Source organism: Paracoccidioides lutzii (genome assembly GCF_000150705.2).
Source record: "Paracoccidioides lutzii Pb01 unplaced genomic scaffold supercont2.1, whole genome shotgun sequence".
NCBI lineage: Eukaryota > Fungi > Ascomycota > Eurotiomycetes > Onygenales > Ajellomycetaceae > Paracoccidioides > Paracoccidioides lutzii.
This window is the reverse complement of record NW_015440947.1, coordinates 1,294,663-1,311,555: the sequence shown is the minus strand read 5'-3', so window position 1 is coordinate 1,311,555 and position 16,893 is coordinate 1,294,663. Positions and strand designations below refer to the sequence as shown.

General features: G+C 47.5%; 6 protein-coding genes across 6 annotated transcripts; 3 read left to right on the top strand and 3 right to left on the bottom strand.

The window, feature by feature from the left end:
- Positions 1 to 17: 17 nt before the first annotated feature.
- PAAG_00333 (hypothetical protein) lies at positions 18 to 851 on the top strand (the record flags this gene model as incomplete). The annotated part of the gene is made up of 1 exon (XM_015843984.1): positions 18 to 851. The coding sequence occupies one exon, from the start codon at positions 18 to 20 to the stop codon at positions 849 to 851; it is 834 nt and encodes a 277-aa protein (XP_015700319.1).
- A 3,538-nt stretch (positions 852 to 4,389) lies between these two features.
- PAAG_00332 (hypothetical protein) lies at positions 4,390 to 5,139 on the bottom strand (the record flags this gene model as incomplete). The annotated part of the gene is made up of 3 exons (XM_002797747.2): positions 4,390 to 4,824; positions 4,957 to 5,040; positions 5,104 to 5,139. 3 exons carry the CDS (start codon positions 5,137 to 5,139, stop codon positions 4,390 to 4,392), a joined length of 555 nt encoding a protein of 184 aa, XP_002797793.1.
- Positions 5,140 to 6,595: 1,456 nt separating this feature from the next.
- Positions 6,596 to 7,669, top strand: PAAG_00331 (DUF431 domain-containing protein; the record flags this gene model as incomplete). The annotated part of the gene is made up of 5 exons (XM_015843983.1): positions 6,596 to 6,926; positions 7,107 to 7,124; positions 7,227 to 7,337; positions 7,419 to 7,537; positions 7,613 to 7,669. 5 exons carry the CDS (start codon positions 6,596 to 6,598, stop codon positions 7,667 to 7,669), a joined length of 636 nt encoding a protein of 211 aa, XP_015700318.1.
- Positions 7,670 to 8,206: 537 nt separating this feature from the next.
- On the top strand, positions 8,207 to 10,308 carry PAAG_00330 (carboxypeptidase Y; the record flags this gene model as incomplete). Its single annotated transcript, XM_002797745.2, has 3 exons — positions 8,207 to 8,379; positions 8,489 to 8,849; positions 8,920 to 10,308. The coding sequence occupies 3 exons, from the start codon at positions 8,207 to 8,209 to the stop codon at positions 10,306 to 10,308; spliced, it is 1,923 nt and encodes a 640-aa protein (XP_002797791.1).
- An 873-nt stretch (positions 10,309 to 11,181) lies between these two features.
- PAAG_00329 (hypothetical protein) lies at positions 11,182 to 12,612 on the bottom strand (the record flags this gene model as incomplete). Its single annotated transcript, XM_002797744.2, has 1 exon — positions 11,182 to 12,612. The coding sequence occupies one exon, from the start codon at positions 12,610 to 12,612 to the stop codon at positions 11,182 to 11,184; it is 1,431 nt and encodes a 476-aa protein (XP_002797790.1).
- Positions 12,613 to 13,788: 1,176 nt separating this feature from the next.
- PAAG_00328 (IQ calmodulin-binding motif domain-containing protein) lies at positions 13,789 to 16,860 on the bottom strand (the record flags this gene model as incomplete). Its single annotated transcript, XM_002797743.2, has 1 exon — positions 13,789 to 16,860. One exon carries the CDS (start codon positions 16,858 to 16,860, stop codon positions 13,789 to 13,791), a length of 3,072 nt encoding a protein of 1,023 aa, XP_002797789.1.
- Between the last annotated feature and the right edge of the window lie 33 nt (positions 16,861 to 16,893).

The following is a 16,893-nucleotide window of genomic DNA, read 5'->3' as shown; positions in this document are numbered from 1 at the left end:
AAGGAAACAAGGTTCATATGCTAACATCATATCGTCCAGATCGGCCTTCTAGTCATGTCGCCTTCATCATCTCAAGCTCGTCTACTTCCTCTGGCGCGTCCTTCCAGCAGTTCCCGGAATCAGCAACGTCGACGCAGCCTGATTGGCGTCTCCATCACCTGTGCTGTCTTCCTTTGCGCCTGAGGCATAGGCAGCGGTCGCCGGAAACCCCCGTCGAAAGCTCCCTCCTCTTCGCATACATCGTCCTGTGCATCTACCAAATATTCACAGACTATAAATCATCCACGCCCGTTACCACCCCACCAGCATCCCCCGCCGCACAAGCAACAGCATTCCCCCCTTTACCCCCAATCATCATGGCCTCCTACACAACCCTCCTGCACGCCCTTTCCACTCTACCCTCCATCATCCACGCAGCCTTCAACGTCGTCAGCGCAGCATTCAGCGCCGTCACACCCTCCATCCTAATCTCTCTCACATACCGCCTCTTCGTGTTCTACGCATCCACCAGAATCATCCCTGCCGTCCGCGAGTCTGGCGCCCGCGCACTTTCCCAGGAAGCCACCCTTGAGGATTCCGATGGCGCAGGCCGATTTCTAGGCCTGCTGAGCTGGTTTTCGCCCTCAATACTCGTTGCAGTATATACAAGTTTGCTCATGCAGCATTTCGCTTCGACCTCGCAAGCGATGGGTGGGAATGGCGAGTGGTGGAGCAACCGCAATGACGTTGGAGGGAATTTTTGGAGATGGATCAATCTGGGCTGTATGATGGGTTTGTATGCAGTTGAGCTGTGGTTGGGGAAACAGGATGACCTTGACGCTGGGCTTGCGGGGCATTGGAAGACGGATTGAAAATAGGACACTGGGGAAACTCGTGCTTGTCCTTCATTTGTTCTGTAACAGTTGTCTTCGGGCTGCTTTGTGGCCAGTTGACGGAGATTATCGGGGAGGGGATTGATAGTCGACGCAGCATCAGCCAGATCGGGTTGGCAGTACCTGATTTTACCCCACGGCAAAAGCGTCGGTGGAGAAGAGAGGGCTTCCTTGGTTGGGAGTGAAAGCCGCTTCAATATTTTCACCCGCAGTGGTCGGGTAGGCACACATGCTTGACTGATTACCTTAGAAGCCAACCGTGAGCCCAAGCCGCCGCCATATACGACATTGAGCACGTACCAAAAACACCTGTACCAGGACACCCATCCCATCTTCTTTGGATCAAATTGGGTTCGTTTCATCTTTGATGGACTTTCTTTTTTCTCTTTTATTTATCTATCTATACTACATGGTTGCTCGAATATATCGCTCTATCTCCCGTTTTCCCGTGCTGACTCCACCCACATCATCCGTCTTGCTCGTTTCGTCTCCCTCCCCGTATCCTCATTTACATACCCCTCTTTCTTGATATATAGCCCCTCCCGCCCACGTCCACGCACACACACACACGCACACACACACACACTTTGCACCAACCAAGCACCAGCCTTGAAATACCCTCCTTTCACGTCCACCTCCGTCTACTCCCCCAATCACACGAAACCCAAATGAAGGTGAAATTGCGGAGAAAATAGCGTCCGTCTCACACGACCTAATTTCCACGCACCCTTTCCAACTCCATGTACAGTACAGCACACGTGCTGCCACTGATGCTGCAAACCCTTCCGCTCAGTATACCATATCCAGCGTCCATTCGTCTATCCTTTACTGTCTACCGTCTGTCGCCTGCTTAACCAACCTCCCTACCTTCTACCGGCTCTCTCTGCACAGTGCCCTTTCCATCCAAGTCACAATTGGGCGACTTCATTCAAAACAAGGACGGACTTGGGGCTGTCCGTGTCCAATTATCAAAGTTGCGTGATGGGCCGGCGGTGAAGCAACAATGACGATTGTGGCGTCTATGTCGGTGACGGGGTGACAAGAACAGAGGAATGAAACGACCCGGGGACCATACAGAAGGAGTGTTCCCGTTATTGTTGTCTCTACGCCATTTATTTCCCCTTCTTTTCCCATTCCTAATCATGTTTTTGACTTGCATTTTGCTTCCACTACTATTTCATCTTCATGCGTTATTAAAAAAATCTCAGGTTCTGCTTTCCCATTTTCTTCACTATTATCTTTTTCCTTTCCTTATGCTCTTTTAACGCATGTTCCACGATAAGATATGAGTATATATAATGTAATGTGTGTACATACAGGGCAGAGCTGATCGGATGGAAGATTCCGCCAGAAAGAACATCAATCTAACGGGCTGGGCTGGTAGATAAACACGCATAATACAGAGAGACATGGAAGAAAAAACGAATTTATTTCTTTTCCCTTGTCTCATATTTTCGGCGTCTGGTCTTCTGCGCTCCACTACTATATTGAATTTCCTCCCTTACCTACATGATCTCCTGGAAATACCTCATCAGCTACTGCAAGTTGACTTCAGCAAGGGGTGCAGAGGAAGTTGGCGCATCACACTCCTTGAAAACCACAACCCGCCCCTCTTTGGGCGTCTCTGTGTTTACAGTATTACCTCTGCAGTAAAGCAATCCACCCCCACCCAACGGCTTCTTTTCTTTCCCCTCCCTTTCTTTCTGCGTCATATACAACCCCGTCTTTAAACCCCCCCCCCTCCCATCTCAGCAATACAGTGCATGCCAAGTATCTCCTCAATCTTTCTGCGGAAAATCCCCCTCTTATCTAGACTCCTCATTACGTAGCAACTGACTTCATAATTAAATAGCAACAAAAAGGGCAGCGAATGAGCTAGGCATGTATCACTCTTAGATTATGGGAGCGCAAGAAAACTGGATGCAGCGATGATCACTCATCTATATCTAGGTACGTACGTACGTGGTGGGCGCGGTAGAGCGAAATTAAAAAGGATCGGTTCAAGGGGTTGTTGATCAAGGAAGGTTGGGTGGGTGGTGCAAAGAGCCAAATTTCTTCGTGTACTTGTACACAACATGGGATATGTTTAAGTATCATCGGCGCCTGGTGTTTGTTACTGGACAGGTATGAAACATATATGAGGAGAGAAAGACTGGAGGTTGAGCTTGCCACTTGATATTCATTCTGCTGTGTGGAATCCTTGTTCAGTATTTGAAACAGTCCGTTTGCTGATGTCATTTGACATTGCTAAGAAGCTGTAGTTTATCACTTTCAGTTAACTATTATAAAGTTAGACATGTGTTATGGAAAAGAAAATGAAATATGAAATTAAACTGTAGTTGTTCAGTCTGTTCAATTTCAATTGACTGCCCCAAATAAACTAATAAACTTCTCTAAAGAATATGAGAAAAGAAGGATAGAGGAGCTAACTGAGCTTGGGAATAGAAGACTGATAAACATGCAAAGAGAAGAGAAGAAGCTGAGAAAGGTCAGATAATAAAAAGTTGAAACTTCATGAAACTGGGAAATGAAAAGTTGAGTCTTGAGAAAAAAGAAAAATTCAGAACAGCAGTGTAAAGCACAAGGTTGAAGTGAAATACCTAGCAGACTCCCTTTATTTAGGTGGAGGAACCTTGGAAGTTAACTACAAACAAGCAATAGGACAGATTTGCAAATGTGGACAGACTCATTAAGAACAAGATAAAAATGAGAGATTGCATAGAGTATTGACTTTAGTTAAGATTCAAACTTTGCTTGCAAATGTACAAGGGAAAAAGGAAAAGGTATCGGGGCTGTGTGTGCACGCGTGTTCATGGATAACATAAGAGATACAATGAAATAAGAACGCCCCAGAAAACCGATCGGATTCAGCTTATTGGCAAATGTTTGGCACTGCAAAAAAAAAAAAAAAAAAAAAAAAAAGGAAGAAGAAGAAGAAAAAAGAAGGAAAAAAAAAAAAGAGGAAAAAAGGAAAAGCACACCATGGACCATAGGCAGTAGGCCATAGTTGTTACCGAACACTACAAGATTGAGAGCCGGGGTAAGAAGACTGGAAAAAAACATATTAGGAATAAAAAAGAGAAAAGGGTAAGGAACAAGTGGAAGATAAAAGAGGCGAATAAATAAGAAAGCAAATGGAATATGGCCGTATGGAGGTGAGGGACGTTAAATTTTGAAAGGACTGCAGGACGATACCGAGGAAGGGCATTTGCAAGCGTTGAGCAGTGACATGGAAGGGTTCTTCGAATCGAATATAAATTGAAGAGGATATTGAACCACTTTCTCCGAGAAGAGGAGAAGTTGGTGGAGTGTGCTGCTCATACACATGCCAGTGCAAGGAGACAAGTTCAAATTCCCTTACCAGTCACTAAAGTGATTACCCTCAAAAAAAAAAAAAAATGAATTGGCCAATAACTACCAGCTCCCGGCTAGGTTCTTTGTCCATGGTATCAAAACAATGGCAACATTTGTCGTAGCTTGTGAAAATTTAAACCGAAACCCTTCACAATCTCCATCTTCATCGCCGTATAGGCAGTCCCTCCTTATGCTGTGGGGGCCTAACACTCACGGAGTCTTCTTGGGCCTTAGCAGTAGCAGAACCCTTTGCATCCGGAGATTTAGAAGTCGCCCCTTTCCCATTCCCCTTCCCCTCTTGCTCGGGCTCATCATCAAAGCTAGTTTCCCGCTGTAGGAAGCTGCTCTCCTTCACGGGACTGTGACTGAGACTAGAAAGGTGGAAGCCATTGTTCGAGATACCCTGGTGGGGTAGGGTGGAATGTTGTCCATTGCTGAAGGAGCCGGGAATGGTGCTGGTCTGCGGGGGGGAGGTGGCAGTTAGGTGTGGGATGTTTTCTGGGAGAGGATGGCGGGAGCCGATGCTCGTGACGCCAACGTCGGAGGCCTTGCCGGCTTTGCTGAGGGCATAGTCGCCTGAGTCGAAGTATTTTCGTTCCTGGTTGGTGGCAACGGGAGGTTGGGGATTAGTTAAGGTCTTTCGTTGAATACGACGGAGAGTCGAAGGGAGGGTGTAGAGTGTTGTGTATAGAATATGGCATTGATTCGGGGTGAGTGGTTTTTAACGTACTTTCAACTTATTCTGCAGCAGATCTTTCTTGGTAGGCATTTTGCCATAGAGCCGGAAGAGTCGTTGCTCGTCCGGGCTTAGGGCCTGTATTGTGAAGCGGGGTCAGTTAGGTATTCTTGTATTGAACCGGTTGAGGTTAAAACTCACACTGATATCGACCTTGTTTTGCTGATGGGGATTCATATTGTTCACTGGCCTTCTGAGTCTTGATCTAGAATGGGGGTGTTGATGCTCTGCCTGGATATATGTAGTTTGATTCAACTACAACGTGAGAGGGAAGAGGCTCAACCAACCCCAAGCTGGGCTCAGTAGAGGGGTAAATGAACTAGTTGGTTGATATTGCTCCCTAGAGGAATAGTGATCTGTCGTCCGGAGCCCGAGGAACAGCAGTAGCGGCAATATGAAGATGCAGAACCAAAGAGAGCGGGAAGATGTCGACGCGGTTCCAGAGAGGCAACCAAGGGCGTCTGTCTAGATATTATCCATGGATAATGACCAGTTTGGCGGTTGTCAGTTGGTACGATGTCTTTATCGATTGCGGATAGTTAAAGAAGGGGAGGATTGCTTAGTCATGCGGGGAAGGCGAACTCTATAAAACGAGCACTACCAACACAGGAGGAGGGAAACCGGGTATAATGTCCAATACAGTCAAGATGCTACTATATGTTTGTGGTCTCTCAGGCCAGATATTTTAGGCTTTGGATGAAAGCAGATGGAAGTGGAATTTAAAGGAGGAAAACACAAAAATAAGCAGTGAGATATATATATATTCATTCGCTCTCTAACTCCGGGAAAAAAACAAGGTAATTTATAGGCGCCGAGCGGTAGGCACGGCAAATGGCTATTAATTCGTTAAGAGGAACAACAGTCACAAGATGGAAATCAATACACGTCGTATCTTTCAACTAGTGTCATGTTGAAAGCCCGTTCATTTCCTCGTCCGCATATCAGTCCCCTGGACCTATTACGGAGTATCCACTGAGATTGTTTGACAACTATAATCGGAGGGAACTAAAATACTAGTAACACTCCACGTAATAAATACCCAGCCAAAATTCGGTGTGGCTGTGTGCTCAGGTAATTACAGTACCGTACTGATGTATGGATACAGTGGTTTACCAAAACTCTATTTCTTCTTTGTCACCTGATCCCTGACTCAATGTCCGCTTAAAGTGAGTTGGACCCAACAGTCAAGTAGTTATTGGAAGGTTACGATCTTCAAGAAATTGCTTGCGGCAAAACCACGGTTCAACAGCAACATAGAGGACCAGGAAGTTGATATTAAAATAACCTTTGCATCCTGTAGTTTGTCCCCCCCTTCCTCGTGATTTAGCAGGGAAAATTAACTAATACCTAGTTTAGAGATTAAGCTTTTGATCAACACCTTCTTAAGATATTAGTATTCTGTTGAATGCTGGAATACTTTTTATATTTTATCTCAGAAATAGAATGCGCGGAATGATATCGAAAGTGTTGGAACAATAGCAGGTTGGATTCAATAAAATTTGCGGAGCTGCCCGATTTTGTCCAGTTCCAAAAAACCTAAGGTTTTTGTTTGCTGATTTAGCGCAACTTTCGCCGTACCCAGCATTTTCCAATTCTCATATCAGTCCCAGTAAAAGAGGGACAGAGAAAAAGTATGGGTAACAAGCCCCAAACCCCGTCATCGACCTTTGTTGTCGAGCATCTCGATCCCGAACTCGGCCCTTGGTCAGCCCTGGAATACGGCTGCATCGCTCGAGAGTCTAGCGCTGCCGGCTCCAGATTTCTTCTCACATCCGTGCCCGAGTCGCTAAAGGTGCCTGATGAACTTGCCTCGTTGAGAAGGTTGGAGGTGCAGCACAGGAGCGTCGAGGATATATTTGCCGACAGGAAGGAAAAAGTGTGTTTGCTTGATCCATCGGCGAAGACGGAGTTGAGTCCTGAGGATGGGGAGAAGTTTGAGGTTTTCTTGTTTGGGGGAATTCTCGGTACGAAAGAACTACTGCTACGACGATGGGTGTATCAGGGAAGCTGAAGACATGTATAATTATTTTTATATGTGTATCGATCCTGACATACTATCCCCTTCCTCCCCCCCCCACCCTCCTCTTCCTTGATGGAAAAGGAGAACAGGTGAAGCTAATCGACCTTTTTTTTTTTTTTCCCAGGCGATGATCCCCCGCGTGGTGCGTATTTCTCCGAACACCGAACACTGCATTCACTGAATATGTATACTGCAGTCCGTGAAGTGTAAAATGGAACTAATTCATCTCTACTCTATCCGTTAGACCGTACCTCCGAGCTGCGGCAGAAGGGCTTCACGGGCCGGAGATTAGGGCCCAAGCAGATGACTACGGACACCGCGGTTAGAGTGACTCGAATCGTAACGCAAGACAAAGGTGAGCGAGCAATATCGGTAAATCTGAAATCCCGACATTGCGGAGAACTGGATTGTGTGTGCTAAGGCTCCTCGACAACAGTACCATTGGAAAATATACCGTATGTCGACTTTCCAGAGCTGCGGTTCAATGAGCATGAGAGCACAGAGATGCCATTTCGATATGTGAAAGATGAAGTTGGAAAACCAATAATGCCTGAGGTTAGTTGGATTAGCTTAATATTACTACCGTTGATTTCCGATATGCTGAGAGTATGTGCTGATTTGTATTAAAAGGGAATGGTTGAATTGATTAAAAATGACCCGGATAAGGGACTTGATCACCTCCTCTAAAAATAAATCAATAGATGTTTTATATTTCAAATATAAATTCATTCATAACGTAACTGTCGCTCTTGTAACCCATGATTTATTAAATAACTGGCGTGGCGGTGCCGAGACGGTGCCGAGACGCTTATTAAGCCGCTTGCGCTCGAAGGGGGCGTTAAGCGCAAAAAAGATAGACGATCGAAGTCGAAAGCTGAGGATCACATGACTCCGTCAGCTCCTCCTTGGGTTCAGCCTCGTTATCTCTGATCAACGACAGCTCCAAAGGGCAGACAACCTGCACTCTCTCCGACTTAGCACTCCTTTGCTCTTCTTCCTCACGTTTTAGACTCCCGAAATCCGAAGTACATGCCGCTACCAAAAAGCTTAGTTGGATTCTCCCACCTCCACAATCCCCCGCTTGCTTGGCCCATGAGTCTCTGGTCTCTTTACCCTCATTGCAATATTGGATCCCCAACACCTTACACATGAGGTGTTAAACGTGCGCTGAGTGAGGGCAGTGGATATTTGTCGTCGAATAACCCCTCGTTTCATCAAACCAATATGGGCTTCTCTGGATCTCGAGCTAATACCGCCCTTGGCGCCTGGTCAAAATGGCTGACACTATGTCTCGCAATGACGCAACCGTTCTCCGTCACTGCGAAATCAGCGGCAGATTATTACGTTCACTCCCTTCCGGGTCAGCCCGAGGGCCCGTTACTGAAAATGCATGCTGGGTGAGTTAGTTTTCATGAAAAGGGGAAGAGGTTCAAAGGGATCAGGAAGGGCACGGGGAGTGAAGGTTTGCTCAATGTCAACCAGTATCCTAATGCATAAGATCTACAGGCATATCGAAATCTCTCCTGAAACTAGTGGGAATCTCTTCTTCTGGCATTTCGAGAATCGTCACATAGCGGACAAACCTAGGACCGTCGTCTGGCTTAACGGCGGACCAGGGTGTAGTTCCGAAGATGGGGCACTGATGGAAATTGGCCCCTACCGACTAATAGATAAAGAAACTCTGAATTATACGGAGGGGTCCTGGGATGAGTTTGCCAATTTGCTGTTCGTGGACCAGCCGGTGGGTACGGGTTTTAGCTATGGCAGCACCGAGCACTACGTTCATGAGCTGGACGAAATGGCCTCTCAGTTCGTAACATTTTTGGAAAAGTGGTTTGAGATATTCCCTCACTATGAACCTGATGATGTATGACAGCCATTTGTTATTACCCCCCTGATAGTAGCAGGTGTGCGCGGCTTTGCTGACATGAGTCTAGCTATATTTCGCGGGAGAATCGTATGCGGGACAATATATACCTTATATAGCCCGTGCGATTCTCGACCGGAACAAGAAGCAAGACGTGCTGGCAAACAATCGAGTCTGGAATCTCAAAGGTCTCCTCATTGGCAATGGATGGATATCACCCCAACATCAGTATCCCGCTTACCTACCATACGTTTATCAGGAAGGAGTCGTCCAAGGAGGTACTCAGGAAGCAAACCTAATTGAGGCAAAGGCAGCGAAATGCATGAAGGAATTGAACGTCGAGGACACAACTGGGACAGTGCATATTCCTGATTGCGAAGATATACTCCAAGCCATTCTGGACTATACACATAAAGGCAAGCGCTGCATCAACATGTACGATATCCGACTTACAGACGAGTATAGCGCATGCGGTATGAATTGGCCCCCGGATTTGAAGGATGTACAGCCATATCTTCGTAGGAAAGATGTGGTCAAGGCCTTGCATATCAATGAGGAGAAACAAACCGGCTGGACTGAGTGCGCAGGTGCAGTAGGCAGCAGCTTCAAGGCGCGGAAGTCTAAACCGGCGGTGGAATTGCTTCCTGGCCTTCTCGAAGAAGGTCTCCCAATCCTCCTTTTCAGCGGCCAAAAAGACCTAATCTGCAACCACATTGGCACCGAGGACATGATCAAAAACATGAAGTGGTCCGGAGGAACCGGGTTCGAGCTTTCCCCCGGCGTCTGGGCACCACGACAATACTGGACCTTCGAAGGCGAACCGGCAGGTATCTACCAACAAGCTCGAAACTTGACCTACGTCCTATTCTACAACGCTAGCCACATGGTCCCATTTGACTACCCTCGACGGACCCGGGATATGCTTGATAAATTCTTAGGCGTTGATATCACTCACATAGGTGGCGACCCAGCCGATTCGAGAATCGATGGCGAGAAGGGTCCCACAACCTCCGTCGGCGCTCATCCGAACAGCACGGCCGCTGCCGAACGCGAGAAGGAGAAACTCAACACTGCCGCGTGGAAGGCATATTACAAATCGGGCGAAGTGGCACTTATCATCGTCTCCACCGCTGCCGTTGTATGGGGTATATTCCTCTGGCGGTCTCGTCGCAAGCACCAGAGTAGCGGATACCGTAGCATCTACCCGATGCTGGGTTTGAATAGTACGGGATCCCTGGGGCGATTTTCGCATAAACATAGTAGAGGAAATGGGGATATTGAGGCTGCGGACTTCGACGAGACGGAGCTGGATGGTCAGCCGAGTCAGGCCTTTTTGTCGAGATCGAGTGGAGATGGAGAGACGTATGCTGTTGGTGAGGAGAGCAGTGATGAGGAAGATGGGGCTTCTGATGGACAGCAACTTATGTTTGACCAGTCGCGCGGAGAAGGGCGAAGTTAACTTCAAACAACAGCATAAACATGCATACATCACCCCTAACCTTGAATGTATCCCGGAATGGAAGTGAGATATTCTCCTACTTGTGTCCATCATCATACACACCGAAATGACACACCGAAATGAAGAAGAGTGAAAAAAGAATATCTTCTTGTCAACATCTTTGAACTCTATTCTCTCACTCGATTTCTTTGATATTTTTTATATTTTAATTTCTATTGCATTACCACTGTAAAATGACATGTTTTTTGCGTCTGTACATATTCAGGGTGTTTTTGTTTTTCTTGATTTCGTTTGATTAGACACCAGGTTTCGGGAGCTAGAATTATATATACTTGATTGCACTTTTTTCTTGTTGTCGTTTTCCTCTTCCTTTTCCTACCCAACATCATTCATTCCTTCATTGCTCCCCTATTCTTCAATTGCTTTCTTGTATGAAGTGATGTGTTGTGAATATCCAACAATTCTCTGTTTGCCTTTGTATGTAGCCTGACAGTCTTGTCAGCAGTTCAGGTCGCAAAGAAATCTTGAATTATTATATGTATATCTATATTTGTCCAGTGTGGTTCAGTTTATCCAGCTGCTCAAGAAGGAAAGCTATTTCAAATGAAGACTTCTCAATATCAGTATCCCATCATAACAGTAGATTCAAATCATCGTGTCAGATCACCTGCACCAAGGCATAGTTATGTAAGTTAGGTAAAAGTAAGATTCCAATTCTAAAGCCAAATAAATCATTTCATAACAGAAGAGAAGGTGGAGAGTCAAATAGTCAACCCACTCAGCAGTTCATGCAAATACTTCCATCTCTTCATTTAACAGCTCACACCCAAACAATGGGAAACTCCCATATTCCATATCAAGTGCCGAAACCCATCACCTCTCCAACTTCCAAACATTCACACATCCATCGTCACCAGTACTAAGCAATACTTCCTCCTCACCCTCCTCGCGCCCCCGACCAGCTCGCGGTGCCCAGCATATATGGTTAACCTCATAAATGCCATGTGCAGCCTCAATTTTGGCCAAGACGTTCCATTCCATCTGGAGGAGAGGCGATGACTGTTCCCGTGCCTGTGTATTATCACTGTGGTTTTCGATATTGTCTTCTGTTGCTGTGGGAGTGTCAATATCCCTATGCGTATCCGTAGTAGTTGTCGAGGTCGTCGTTGTTTTCTTAGAATCCTCAACCGATTTCTCTGCCTTCACAAACCGCTCCTGATACACTACAATTCTCCCGTCTGCACCCGTCGACGCAATCAGCCCGCTCCGCTTACTCCATGCTACGGAGCGTATGGACAAATCATGCTGGGAGGGTAATTGGGCCTGTTCAACCCACGTCTCATCCGTGCTAGTGGGGCGGATTATGCTTGGGATACTAGAGGGGCCGGTGCTAGTGTCCGTATTGGTGTTTGTACGAGGGCGGACCTGCTTTTCCCATATGCGAATCGTGCGGTCATCTGAGCAGGAAACGAGACGGGGTCCAACAAGGGTACGCTTTTCAATCCATAACCTGCGACGTTCTTCGTCCATATCCGCATCTTCGTCTCCCTCAGGAGCAGCAGGAACAGTGATCTCCGCATCCCCAGATTCCCACTCAACAGACCACACCGTCCCCGTGTGTCCGCGCAAACACGCCACCTGGCCCCAATCATCGATATCCTCCCTCCACAGCCGTATCGTGTCATCATAGCTAGCGCTAGCCAGACATTCCTCGGTGGGATGCCAGGATACCCATTTCACATCACCCGTATGTTCCTGCATAACCGCGACTGTTTCAAAATTATTATCACCGTCGTCAAGGTCTTCCCAGATCCATATCGACTTGTCACGCGAGCAGGTTGCTAGCAGCGTACCGGCGGGGGACCAGGAGAGCGATTTCACTTCGCTCTCATGTCCATCTAGCAGGACAGCGAAACGCCATTCTTCGTCGTCCTCTTCGTCATTTGAATCTCTATCCTTATCACCATTTATGCCAATATCAGGCCCATGTCCATTCTCAATATTGCCATACCCATCCCACCTCCTCCAAATCCCAACCGTCGCATCAAAACTACCAGTGGCCAGCACACTCTCCCCTCTCACAAGCGGTTTCCACGCGCAGCTGCGCACGCTGCGCTTGTGGCCGCCAGTTATTTTCGAGAGCAAAGTGAAGTTTTGCAATGAGTAGATGCGGACGCTCTTGTCCGCGCTGCAGGTTGCGACGAATGGGAGGCGGGGATGTGGGGCAGTGAGCCATGTGCGTTCGAGGGAAGGAGGGGTGAGGGGAGAGAGAAGGCTAAGGGTTGCCGCGGGCTTGGATGGCATTTTTGGTACTTCTAGAAACGATGGGAGGAGAGAGGAAGGGTAGAAGTAGACAGGGTAGAAGCCCAGAGGGAGGAGGGGACGAAAAGCGCAGTGGCGCTGAGGATATCTCGATATCTGCTGCTGAAGTCGTTGGGCGTGTATTGCATCTTAAATGTGCTCACGCAATAGAATGTGTTTGAACTGTAAGTTATATTAGAGCATGATACATGTATGATTTCCCTTGAGGATATGAAATACTCCGGATAGGGAATGTCTAAACACACTGAAAGCAGGGGAGATGTTAAGATAATCCCACAAACGCCCCACCCCAATCATTGAAAGGTAAAGCTCACAGGAACTCACCTCCCTAGAAAAGAAAATACATTCCAGATCTCATTGATGCAAAATCCCGGAACTACCAACGAATAAATTGTGCTATTTTCTGGGTTGCGGCGAGAAGTTTAGAAAACCGAGCAGAGGCCGAAGTTGAAATTTCCCGATGAGGCTAGCGCAGATTCGCCGAGATCTCAAGTCAGATCAGATAAGATAATCTGGGTATATGATGTCACGGTGCCCACTGCCAACGGAGTCCAGAAGAGGGGCTGCCTTTACTCTAAATAATGCAAAAGGCACCGGTAAGGCGTTTCAACTGCGGATTGTGCTGTGGATATGAATATAAGACCAAGAAGTAAATTAAAGAAAAAGAAAAGAAAGGGGATAAAGAGAACACCATGTAAAACCAACTGCGTATGGCTTCGTATAGCAATCCAATCGATCCCATCTCCCCCTCTCTTAGGGCTATGCCAATCCAATTCAATGCCAAAACCATAAAAACTAATGTATCCCACCACCATTCTTTATTCTGCAAGTTCCAATAGACCACCCCAAAAAAAGAAAAAAAATGCTAGCCATTTAAACTACCTTAACCAAAGTTCCATTCTTTCTCATTACCATACTGACAGTAGATGGAGCAATGCAAAAATGCAAGTAGAAGGAATATACAACAAAAAAGCAAAAGTCAGAAATAGCAAGACGACAAAAGAAGGAAAATAATGACAAAAGAAGGAAAATAATGACAAAAAAAAAAAAAAAAGGTAAAGAAAACACAAAAAAACGCTCCAGCAGCACCCCCATTCCCAGACAACAATAACCAGTCCCATTTACTTAACCCACAAATATCAATAGAGACCAAAAGCCTTACCCCTCCGTTTTCCTCTCAACCCCATAACCATCCCCATCCACATTCTGATTCCGATTCTCGTTCCCAACTCCACCGTCACCCTCCTCACTCCACATCTCCTCATAAACCATGCCATGACACATCCAATCCACCTCCCTGACCTTCCCCAAACTCTCCACAACCTTCCCAACCTCACTCACAAACTCCGGCATCCCAGCCGTAGCGAGGCTCTGGCTCGCCGTCGCCGTCATGCGCACCCGCTCACTAGCACTCGACGCACTCAGGCGCGCGAAAACATGAGCCCGCAGTCGGGAGAGCATCAGTTTCGTTACGGGGTCGGTGAAGCAGCCTGTATTGTTGGCTCGGATGTCTGTGGGGCTGGATGGGGATGGGGATGATGAGGTGGAGGTGGAGGAGGAAGGGAGCAACGCAAATGTATCAGGTGATATCGAGACGAATTGACCTGACATCGTTGCGGCAGAGGAGGCTGTTGCGGTCGCGGTGATGGAGGCAGCAGTGGCCGGGCTGAGGACATGTTTGATCGTTGAGAACAGCTGGGTCCGTGTCGTCAAGGGCATGGCATGTGCTGATTCGAGGATTGACTGGACGCGCTCGGGTTTGATATCGCTGAAATCAAGAGCCATGATCCGCTCCGCTTCGCCTTTCCACTGGGATCGCACATCACGCTTCAGGAGGTTCTTGGCACTCAACAAAATCGAAGCGGTGGCTGCGATCTTAAAAACCCGAGATCGTAGTTCATCGAGGCGGCTGTGGTCGAGATGTAGCGTTTCGGGAATGAGTTCAGGACGGAGCCGTCTATTGCTTAAAACTAGGTCGACGAGACCGTGTGCGTAGATCTTCGCTACGGGGGGTTTGTAATCCGGGTTTACATTTTCCGGGTCGCGTTTTTTCATTTCATCGATAATTGCTTTGCGGCTCGAACGCCAGAATGCCCTAGTCCTGTCAAGCGTAATGGTTCCATCTTGCAAATCCCGCGCAAACGCACGCTGTTCATATCCTGGGCCCTCCCGGATGAGTTGAGTAGCAGCAACATGCAACAGGAAATTCGTGTGGTCCAAAGACAAAAGATCGATAATGTTCATTAACCTCGCAAGACGGTCAATTGCATCTCCAGAAGTGTCAGTGGCAAATGCCTTGACATCAGGATCACGATAGGGAGCACAAAGCTTAGGAAGAATATTGCTCATGAAATCGAAGAATGCGTCATACGAAAATGTGCCCGCATTACACTGGTTTTCGATATATTTTGGATCGAGAACCTCACTGATCAAAACGTGCAATGAATTTCCAGGTTTCAATGAATGCAGCAGTCTATCCTGAATAACAGAAGCCATCGCTACTGTCCACGAAGTTCCCAATCCTTTAACCACATCTCTTCTCATCATATCGCACATATGATTCATGATTTGTCGTCGTATCTCCGTATAGGGGCCTTGGTCGATCTTATACTCACGGTTGATCAACAACTCGTGAACAAGCGCCCTATTATCTGGCAAGGCCGTCAAAGCCTTTGCAAAGCGATCTCGGGGGGTAACTTCTTCTTGGTCCAACTGGGCTAGAGCAAGTTGGTCCTTGGAAGAAAATGTTTCGTAGATAGGTGACTGGGCAGACTCTGGTAGTAACTCTGAGGATGAGGGAAGAACAACAGCGGCACGGGGGATAGCTTGTTGCGAAGATCCGCTCTTCATATTGTCCCGCTTAGCCTTCCTCAAAGCTTGTTTCACCATCGCCATGGCCTTTTCAGCCCCAGCCAGTCGCTTCAAACGGGCAAGCAACAAAATCTGGTTATGGCGGATGCCCTGTTGGTAATCATCAACAGCACCACCGGCGTAATCATCCTTGACTGTCTGCCAGATAAGTTCTAGCTCTATGAATTGCGCTAGCATAATTTCTATCAAAACCGAGGAGTCATGAGTCTTCCAGGCATGGAATGCGGAAAAGAAAGTGTTGTAAGATTCCGACAAGGCTTGGAGATCAGCAGAAAGAGAGGCAGGCCACACTCCAATCGCTGATAATTGCGAGATAACCTGCTCAAAAATGACCAACAAATCTCGACCTTTCGCAATAAGATCTTGCTCTTGCTCTCCATTGCTGCTGAGGACTTGAGCGGGATGGGCCAAGATCAAATAGCTGCTGAGAAACGTGCGCACTGCGCCACGTTCGCCCATTGCACCTCCTTCTGTATCCTGTAACCCACACAAGCGCAGAACCTTGGCGGTCACAGCCAAGAGCTTCTCCTCAGAGAGTAGTGCTCCAACCTCCTCAAAGCTCAAAGCACGAATCCGCTCCAACGAAAGATCAACAGCTCTAAATTCAGTGATAACGGAACGCGCATAGTGATTCCGCCACGCTCGCTGAATAATCCGCGCAGCACTCGTCCGACTCATCTGTTTGATAGTCGCCTTGGCCACCTTCTTCTCCTCAGCTGCAGCAAGACTTGTAGTCCGTGGCCGGCGGGTATTTTGCTGATAAAGCAACCGTCTCTTCTCCGCCTCCGCAAATTTCTCCGCCATCTCCAACCGTTGCCTAGCGTGCTCCGCAGCCTTCCGCTCCTTCATATCCTCCGCTTTCTTCTTTGCCCTTCGAACCTCCTCCTCACACTTGGCCGTGATTTCGGCCAAAAACCTCTCACGAGCTTGCTTGGCTGCCAGAGCCCTTTCCTCCCTCAATATATGTTTGGACTCATTTTTCGCAAGCGCAGCACGTAGGCGGACTTTTTCCGCATGTGCCGCACGGTCTGCGAGGCGTGCTTTACGAGATTCAATGATGGACGCACGGCGCATGTGCTGCGCCACATGGTCACTATGGGGTCCGCCGTGGGCAGAGATATTTGAGTGATGTGAATGCAATGAGGATACAGAACTGCGACGAGAAGAAGTGGAAGAGGCGCGCCTACGGCTGCTTGATTTTTGATAGAAGCGGGCGGCAATATTAGCTGGTAATGCGAGTGGTACGCTGGGATCATCTAACGACATGTCTACATCAGCTTCGTTCGCGGTGGTTGATGAAGTCGATTGATCCGCATCAGGAAGATGGATTTCGACGTCGGAATCGCGCCGGATGATCATGGTCGAAGATGGCAAACAAAGCTGTGGTAAGTA